General features: G+C 38.5%; 2 protein-coding genes across 7 annotated transcripts in view; one reads left to right on the top strand and one right to left on the bottom strand.

Annotated features, from left to right (window-relative positions):
• Window positions 1-9,981, top strand: part of slc7a2 (solute carrier family 7 member 2) — a 396,413-nt gene that overhangs the window by 66,861 nt on the left and 319,571 nt on the right. The window lies entirely within an intron of this gene.
• The window catches only part of mtus1a (microtubule associated tumor suppressor 1a), a 46,443-nt gene that overhangs the window by 1,164 nt on the left and 35,298 nt on the right, over window positions 1-9,981 (bottom strand). For all 6 annotated transcript variants that reach the window (XM_062045547.1, XM_062045545.1, XM_062045550.1 and 3 more), the window contains 7 exons: window positions 9,236-9,302; window positions 5,157-5,371; window positions 4,891-4,996; window positions 4,568-4,641; window positions 4,389-4,481; window positions 189-305; window positions 1-98 (listed from right to left, as the gene is read on the bottom strand). In XM_062045547.1, the coding sequence (XP_061901531.1) occupies window positions 1-98; window positions 189-305; window positions 4,389-4,481; window positions 4,568-4,641; window positions 4,891-4,996; window positions 5,157-5,371; window positions 9,236-9,302 (770 nt within the window). The remainder of the gene's footprint in view (window positions 99-188; window positions 306-4,388; window positions 4,482-4,567; window positions 4,642-4,890; window positions 4,997-5,156; window positions 5,372-9,235; window positions 9,303-9,981) is intronic.

The following is a 9,981-nucleotide window of genomic DNA, read 5'->3' as shown; positions in this document are numbered from 1 at the left end:
CTTGAAAGTGCAGCATGCCTCTCCATGCGAGCTTTGAGGTCCTCGTTCTCCTGCTGGACCCGCTTAAGGCTTTCATCTAACTTCACGGTTTTCTCCATCTGGACCACAAAATAAGTAAATGCTTGAATCATCTTTTTTTTTTTATTCTTACAAATAGGGCAGTTCATTATCTCTGCTGGAGATCTTACAAGTTTGTCAATTTCCATCATCTTCTTCTCCTGCTGGTGTAGTTGTTTGTTTTTGATATCCAGCACCACCTTCAGGCTTTCCAGCTCCTGCTCCAGATACACAGTGTGCGGGTCCTTCTGCAGAGACACACAAATATATTTTAATAGGATCTAAAAAACAGCAGCAACCCTGTGTTAGTCATAGGAAGTATTCAGTGTATACTAAGTGAATATAACAGTTTAGTAAAATAAGTAGTCAACAGGGGGCGCTATGTACTGTATACATGTAATGTTAGATCTCAACTTGAATGTACATTTGACATTTATATATCATATATAGTAGGGGTGCTCGGAAAAAAAAGCGATTCACATCCAATTGGTGAATTGTATTTATTTAAATTCTAAATCGATTAAAAAAAAAAAAGTACTTTTTAATAATCGATTTTGAAAAAGATGTTTCAGGCCATCTCGACGCCTAGTCACTAAACAGCCAAGAGGAGCTAACCTATTTTGAAATATTTTACTATACTTTGTATACCAAACAATGTATTGCAAGAATCGGTTTGAATGGAGAATTGATTCTAAATTGAATCATCACTCCAAGAATCGAATCGTGAGTTTTTTTAAGACTCACATCCCAGATGTGTATGTTTATTAATATGTATTGTCCCGATCTTTAAATGCATGTAGCACTGCACTAGACTCACATAATGGCTACACTAGAGGGAAGTCAAGAAGATATGTAAATTAAATAATTATTGTTTTGGCAATCTCTACACAAGGCCAAAGCCTTCACCCAAACAGAAGGGCCTCATGTCCAAATGTGAGTTTGGGTCCCATTTCCCCCCAGAGGACATAACTGGAATTACAGACAACATTTCCCAACAACTGAAGACCATCCAGCAATCACGAAGGCTCTCACCTGAAGCAATCAAATCCACTCCTTTTAAGTCTGCAGTGCCCGCTCAGACTTCAGGCCAACAAACACTGCTCTAGGAGAATTTGCCAAATGCAGTAGTGCCCAACTGTTTACAGAGACCAGGGTGGCTGACGGTGAGATGACTTATATTATTTTGAGGTTTGATTTCATATGTTGAATTTATTTTAATTGCCAAGTGGTTGTTAAATGTTTAAATGCCAAATCCAAGCTGTTAAGGATCACTATATGTACTTTTGGAAACACTTTTACTTTAAAAAATGGTTTATTGTAATTTGTTTATATTGGTCCCTAATTGCCTTTGTATTTGTCCACCTTTTCCAAAAGTTTTTCACCTTACAACTATTTAATGAAAAAAAAAAGACACAATCAAGTCCAAAATAAAAGGAGAAACAGAGATTTGTCTCATCATTGGATTAAAACAAAGAGTGAAGTCACCTATTCAGAGCCATGGAGCCTCAGAGGGAGAGCCCAAAGCAATGTGGAGGAGACCTGGTTGTTTTAGCACAAGCTACTCAGCCCGCCGCACATGTTTCACGGTCTGAAATTCCACCAGTGGCTGAAAATTTGCCTCAGGAGCTGAGCTGCGAACTGACTAACATTACAACTCCAGCACTGGCAGACAAGTCTCCCTCCTCTGAGGACATGGAAGTGCTAAAGTACAGTCAGAAGGACATGGACGCCACCTTTGAGGCCGAAATAAAAGAGGCGGAAAAAAAGAGGAAGAGATGGCCGCAAGGTTAAAGACGCTGCATGATGGACAGGAATTGAGGATAATCATGGCAGAATATGAGCTCATCACTGAAGAAATGATGGCTGACCAAGAAAAGGAGCATGAAGTTTCCCAGGCCAAACTTAAAAAGGCCCACCTGGAGAAGTAACAGGTCGCCCATGACCTCAACACTTAGAAAGGTCATACTTTGTGGTTTTTAAACAACTGGAAGAAACAAAGAGGTCCTTGACGGTTATCAAAAGAACGAAGAGACGCTGAAAGCTCGTGCTCAGGATTATTTGGAGAGAGCCAAAGAGGTACAGCGTTACCACACCCTCAAAGCTCACGCTGAGGAGAAAATCAGCCAGGCCAATGAGGAAATGGCTGAGGTTCGCTGGAAACACAAAGCGGAAGTGTCAGCCGTGCAAATGCAGCTGCAGCGTGAGCAGCTGAAGGTGCAGTCGCTGAAGAAGAGCTTGGAAAAAAAGATAAAGAAGGCGGAAGAGCTCACTGAACTTGGTGACATACTTATCAGCAACATTCTCAAGGGTTGACAGGACTTCTTATTCTTCATCTGTACATTATTGTTCATGTTCTTTGTTTTTACAGCACTTTAATAAAATAAAGACTTGATTATATCGGCCAAAAATTATTTTTTTTAAATGCCAAGTTATGTTTTGTGTGTTTGTGCTCTCCCCTAACTTGAAAAGGGTTTTGACTTTTTGACCAGGGGTTACACTGGGACTTCACTCTTTGTTTTAATCCAATGATGAGACAAATCTCTGTTTCTCCTTTTATTTTGGACTTGATTGTCTCTTTTTTTTCATTAAATAGTTGTAAGGTGAAAAACCTTTGGAAAAGGTGAACAAATACAAAAGCAATTGGGGACCAATATAAACAAATTACAATAAACCATTTTTTAAAGTAAAAGTGTTTCCAAAAGTACATATAGTGACCCTTTAACAATCACTTGGCAATTAAAATAAATTAAACATATTAAATCAAACATCAAAATAATATAATATCTCACCGTCAGCCACTGAGCAGGTTAAATATTGTGCAATGGTAAATCGTGATGTTGATTTCATATAGTGAGATTAGATTTCTTTATTTCTACCCACAGGTAAATTTGGCTCGCAGTGAGAGACATTCATACAAAACAATATAATACATAAATAAAAAACTGTAAAATAGCTACACAAATTGTCATCATTCTATGCTGCTTAATACAATGCATTTAGTATGTCAAGTGAGATAAGATATCTGACCACTCTAGTACAGTATACTATATTCAGTAAACCTATGAGGGGTTTCCAAATTGCAACAAACTTCTGTAGAGAGCCTTTGAGAAAAAAAATGAAACAATTCAAACTTTAAATTAAATAACACCTCCCTGATTCTTTGATCGTACATGAAGAAATAAGAAATAAAAATGCCTAGCTAGAAGCTATTACCTACACTTTTGTACATTTTGTGAAAATGTTTTGGACCCGGGGTGCCCAAAGTTGGGCCCACGGGCCAAATTGGGGCGTGGTCACCAAGATGCCATTGTATAGTTTGCATAATTTGCTGTGATTTGCACATTTTGTGGGTGGCTGTCTGCGGGTATATCTGGCATATATTAAAGTTACGTCCACATCGCAGACATGCTGACTACGCTCCAGACAATCGCATGCGTCTTTTTTACATCACGACATCCGTTTCAGCAACGAGCGCAGTTTTCGGGGATCAAAGTCTTTTTTCGGAGGCCAAATTTTGGTGCATCTCTAGTCAATGGTGCGCAAATAAAAGGCTATTTATATACATTTATACTGTAACAAGCTGTGGGTGGTAATGCTATTTTATCGATGTGGTTTTGATTCAATGTTTATTTTTCTTAATATAAAAAACACCGTCCATGCCTGAAAGCAAATTGCCGGAGAATGAGGAAGTTTTGTGGGAAGCATGGTGGACAAACCTGTTGGAATTGGGCCGGCTGTTGTCATAAGATTCTCAAAAAACTTTAAAAATAGTGAGCGTCTGACTTTTGACTTCTTCTGGGGGCTACAATGCATTTTATTAGTTCAATTTGTTTTCACGTAAAAAAACATTTTTAAGGTGTGGCGGCACACCACATTCAGTTACATTAAGGGGAAACACTGCATAGTCATGATGACCACTTTTAATCTCACAATTATTGATGGCATGTGTGCAAGGCTAACTGGTTTCCATCTATTGTTCTTCTGCCATACTAATGTTACTAAATGTAACATTATATGCATTAATTAAATGAACTTGATTATTAGACTAAGGCCATTTGGGTTTCAGGCTTAAAATCATTGTTTGGCCTGTGGCCTATTGGCACATTGGTTTGTGCACCTCTCTTTTAGACAGATGCATCACCAGTACATGTTTATTGTGTTAGAAAGCTGCTTTCATTATTCAACCACTGACAGCAGATGTATGGTAAGGGTGGTTCAAATAAGTTCCTTCAATTACTTAACATGGTAGAATGATGAATAGGTTCAGAATCAATAGCGATGTGGCGGGGCAGTCTCACCGTACTACTGCACTTTACATTGTGACATAGTACCTGACTCTCAGCAAGCTCTATCCTCTTGTTCTCCTCTGCTGTTAGCTTCTCTATCATTGCAGCATTCTCCTGAGTCAGCTTTTCTATCCGTGCCTGCAGACAGAACCCAGAGCTTGATAGATCCACACGGCATCCAGACATGGCGGCAGGTCATTTGTATCACACAAAGTCCAACTTACAGACAGAGCAGCTTCCGCGTCTTTTAAACTTGCTTCTAAAGACTCCAGCTGCTCATTGTGGATATTTCCGAGCTCTGTACAAGTTATGTGATATTTTAGTGTAACAAGAAAAATAATTGCAACCTGCCATGAGTTAATGAATATACCTTTAGGTACCTGGGATGCGTAAATAAACATATTGAAACAGTAATATGTCTTATGTGACTTCATCTTATGGAACATTATTTTTAATAGGGTTGTTTGTTTAAAATATGCAAGCAGAACCGATTAAGTTTGACCTTAGAGGTTCCACTGTGCTTGATGCAATGTCTCCAATCACTCACCTTGTAGTGACTGCTCATGTTGTTGCTTAACACATTGCAGCTGTTCTACATGGCCTTTTTCTAATTCCATCTTCATGGACTTATGGCTGACTTCAAGTGCTTCCATCTTTTCGAAACACATAGAAAGGATTTAATTAACATCACCTCAAAAATAATACAAATAACGTGCCTTCATTAATTATAAGGAAAGTGTTATCATACATGTACTTCACGTGTACTCTGTAGTGGCACATGCTTTTTTTTTTTTAATTAACATAATGGCAGACCTGTTGCTGTAGCATAGCTCTGCCTTTGTTTGCCTCCTCTCGATAGCTGAGGTGGATCTTGTCACACTCAACCTGGTAGAAGACCTGCAGTCGGTGCTCCATGTCTTCCAGGTCCTCCTGGTGCTGCTTCTGCAGTCTCTGCATTGTGTTGTCCAGAGCATTCTGCAAGTCCTGCTTCTCCTTCTCCAATTGTTCAGAGGATTTGACAGAGCACACTGCAAAATACAAACTGCATTTAGTACACCTGCTCCTTTCATATACAAGATACTCGGTGGAGGTTCTGTAACTGCAAAACAAGATTGTTTTGACTAGATCAGTATGGCCATTTAATAACTTCTGTTCCATGCTACAAATGATACACTACATTCTTCTAAAAGTCATGGAAACATTTAATCAATCAATCAATCAATCAATCAGCTTTATTGTCCATTCTTACATGTACAAGACACATAAGAACTGAAATTACATTTTCGGCACAATCCCGCTAAGAGCAGACATACGTTACAGGGAGACAAGACGGGACCGCCAACGGATCAGCCTCACTTAGGCGCTCCTCAAAAAGGTGGGAAAAAGGTGACATTGGGGGGAGGGTGGAAGTAAAAAAAATATCAGTCTGAGGCTGGACCCTCAGGAATGGTCCAGACTGAGTCCGAGGAAAAAAACCTCACATAGCATGGCACACATAAACAAGGTACATTTAATCACAACAAACTCGCAACAAAGTCATCCAACAGGACCTTGGAGGCCAGCAGCTGCTGTTAAGCGCTGCTCAGCCCCCACAACCCCGGAGGAATAAAGCAGTGGTGAAGGCGTTGATTGGGGAAGGGTATATGCGTGCATGTATGCCCAATTAACTTGGGTGAGATGTTGGATTTACCTCACTTGACTACATCTATCAACGACTCCAAAGTTATTTATGCCCAAGAGTTACAAATTTGGAAATTTGGAACATGGGTAAAGGATTTCATAAAATGACATTTTCAACATTGTGCAAGCAGAGGCTGTTGCTCTTCCATCTACTTGTTTGTGCTCAGAGCTGCCAAAATTTTGTGTTTGCAATCCGGGAGATTGCCTAAGTCATCCCCACCCAAAGAAAAGAAAGGGGGAGACGGTGTGTGTTGGGTATGACAAAGAGAAAACGTCTGAATGTTGAAAATAAGTTTGCAGATGCTATTCTGGTGTAGTTGTGTCCGACAGTAACCTGTTTATTTAAGAAAATTGATGAACGACCACCTCCTGGTCATCTTTTCCACAACCAGGCAGTGTTTTGTATATCCACACAAAAACATCACAATCCGAGAGATTTTTAACATTGGTCAGGATTTCAGGATACACGTGCAGGTTCCGAGTTTCCGTCAGAATCCAGAAGAGTTGGCAGCTCTTTGACTGTACTGTATGCTGACCACGTTGGTTGTGACCAACTCCATAGTGGTTGACCACTGATAGAAAAAATTAAAAAAAACATGTCCGAGTGTCTGATAGTTCTGACTGAATGTTAAGATGTGCAGGGCTTTTCAGATGAGGAATTAAACTGCACACTGCAAAAAGTGAAAATCTAAACAAAATAAAATACCTGTAATAGAGGCCAAAAGTGCTTGTTTTTTTATTTAAAATACTTTTTGGTTCCAGAGACTTTTTTTATGTTAGACTAATTTGTTTATCTTAATATATGACTCAAAAAAGCAAATTGATTTACAACATAAAATACCCCTGTTCACAAAAAAAATTTCAAAATGAAAAATAAGATACAAAATTGATCATGTTTTTAACTTAATCAACTGATTTCCACTTTTTGTAGTCCAGGACTGAACTACAAGTTTATAGTGTGTAGTGTGATGTGCCACTTTTCTCAGAGTGGAATAACCATAGCAGATCCAGGATGGAGGCAAAGCCAATAACGGGATCATCTATCAGGGTCTGGCATGCAACAGAGGTCTGCATTCTGTAAACATGTTGAACTGGGATGTGTTTATAAGCCTTTGTAGCCCAAATTCATCAGTTGAAAATTTGTGCGGTCAAAGGACCGTGGTTTTCCGTGGTTTAATTTAAATTAATCATGTGTAAATATAATTTACTTTAAATCTATATCAATGGTGTTTCATCTTGTATGAGTAAAGAAACTCAAGAAAGAAGAGATTATATGCATGCAATGTTTATTAAGCATCTTTAACATCATGTACATGTTCCCCCCAAAAATACATTTATCCATTTTTAATGGACATGTTAGGTTACTGCTTTTGTGTTATTAAGGTGCTAGTTTAAAGTGGAGTTGAAAAGTTTGATGAAAAGAAAATAATACTTTGTTGGTTGACTGTTCCGTTATTTATTTTTTGTGTACTCAAATTTCCCATGCAGAGGGCCAACGTGCTGTTTAGACTTGTTTGGTTCAGCAGAATGTCACTACCAGATCAACTGCCCATTTGTGTTGGGTGGGATGATGATGAATTAATCCACATTAAAGCGTTAATTTGGAAAGAATACACCTTCTGGCTCACTGATGACTGTTGGGTCTATTTTACCACACATCTAAAGTTAGATGCATTCTGGCCCACGACTACAAGCAACAGCTACGGTAGATGTAATATGTGGAATTATATTTAGGGATGTAAGGCAGTATCACAAGTTCTGGCAGAAATGTACAAACATGTACTATTTTAGGAAGAATGTGAATACTGCTGAGGAAAGCGGAAGAAGAAAGTTAGGTACCAGACTAGCGAAAAGAAAAACTACACATTTTTTTTGTAACATGTAGACAAAGTCAGAGTGACTTCAACTAAAGAATGTGTTAGATCGGTGCTTTGCAGTTAAGAGCAGTCATGTGGAAGTCCCGAGGTATTTGTAACAAGGTGGGTGCACGCAAGCATTGTGTGTAGGGATGTCCGATAATGGCTTTTTGCCGATATCCGATATTGTCCAACTCTTTAATTACAGATACCGATATCAACCGATACCGATATCAACCGATATATGCAGTCGTGGAATTAACACATTATTATGCCTAATTTGGACAACCATGTATGGTGAAGATAAGGTACTTTTTAAAAATAATAATAAAATAAGATAACTAAATTAAAAACATTTTCTTGAATAAAAAAGAAAGTAAAACAATATAAAAACAGTTACATAGAAACTAGTAATTAATGAAAATGAGTAAAATTAACTGTTAAAGGTTAGTACTATTAGTGGACCAGCAGCTCGCACAATCATGTGTGCTTACAGACTGTATCCCTTGCAGACTGTATTGTATATATTGATATATAATGTAGGAACCAGAATATTGATAACAGAAAGAAATGGGGGAGGGAGGTTTTTTGGGTTGGTGCACTAATTGTAAGTGTATCTTGTGTTTTTTATGTTGATTTAATAAAAAAAAAAAAACAACAAAAAAACAACAACGATACAGATAATAAAAAAAACGATACCGATAATTTCCGATATTACATTTTAACGCATTTATCGGCCGATAATATCGGCAGGCTGTTGGTTACAGACTGTATCCCTTGCAGACTTTATTTTTTAGATATTATTGGACATCCCTAATTGTGTGTCTTTCTGTAAAATGTGAACGGAAAGAAAATTGTAAAAATTACTCAATCATTTGGGTAGAAGACAAAGGGCTAACAGATAGAACTCTGGTTAAGTACGTCTGCCTTTTAAAAATGTGATTTCCCAAAACAAAGCAATATTTCCAAGAATCTTCTTTTGATGATCTTTAGCTCGTTTGTTAAGATTCTCCTTAAAACTGCTTTTATACAACAGTGTAAACGTAGTGAGTTGTGAACAAAGGTTTCAGTGGTTGCTGTGTGATGACTAGTGTGTTAATTTGTGTTGGAGGGTTGCTCCGTAAGTCCAGAAATCTTGTGTGCTGCTTAAAAGCTAGCCGTGGAATCAAACATGCTGCTCAAAGCAAATAAGACATGATAGAATGAATTAGCAAACCAAGGAATGACTGACTGATTTTGTGTATTGAGACATTATGACCATTTCAGCCATCACTGATTGATGGGCTTACAGTGGGACATGCAGTTTTATGTATGATACACGTACCAATAGTGTGTACAATCAGCGGGTCAACTTACCCAACTCTCCTCGGAGACTGACCAGCTCCTCAGACAGTTCTTTGCACCGCCCCATGGATTCATCCCGCTGCTCCCAAATAAAAACAGAACAAACTCAGAATGTTGTCAAAACGACTATGAATTAATTCTGACACATTAGCAAACATGTTGTGTTAAAACCACAAAACAACAACATAAGACTTTAATGTGTTTTTGAATATGAGAAAATGAGAATAAAGTTCAAGTGCAAATATATAAGTGCAAAACTGCAGCCTTTGAGAAAAGTAAACATAATTAGAATACAGCATAAGGCGAGGAGTATGAAAAGCAAAACTTGATATTCCACTCGTGTTTAGCTTTAACTAACATTTTCTGCTGGCACAGTTCTTTTAATTCTGCCTTTTGACACAATTAGGAAAGCAGCACTTGCTGCAGTGCTCGCTTCCACTGTACTGACCCACACAACATGCCGTTCCACACAACATGCATAGTTAAAATGTGAATGTGAAAATAGAAAAGACAAATCAAACATCCCACCCCAATGTAAAACATGTCACTGCAGAAAAGTCAAAGTCAATTACCTGCTTTACGTCACAGGGAGCGTTAAGGCATGCTTTGCTGCCTGAACAGCCCATGATACAGCCCTTGGATGCCTGGGTACCCCTTCCCCCCACTGGGGTTCGAACACAAATGAAGCCAGGACAAACAGCAGTCCAAGGTGGTTGCACCACCTCCACTCACATCTTCCTTATTTAAGGGAAAGCTGA

This window comes from Entelurus aequoreus, linkage group LG04 (assembly GCF_033978785.1).
Source record: "Entelurus aequoreus isolate RoL-2023_Sb linkage group LG04, RoL_Eaeq_v1.1, whole genome shotgun sequence".
Lineage (NCBI taxonomy): Eukaryota > Metazoa > Chordata > Actinopteri > Syngnathiformes > Syngnathidae > Entelurus > Entelurus aequoreus.
Note: the sequence above shows the minus strand (reverse complement) of the source record. Positions and strands in the feature narration are given on the sequence as shown.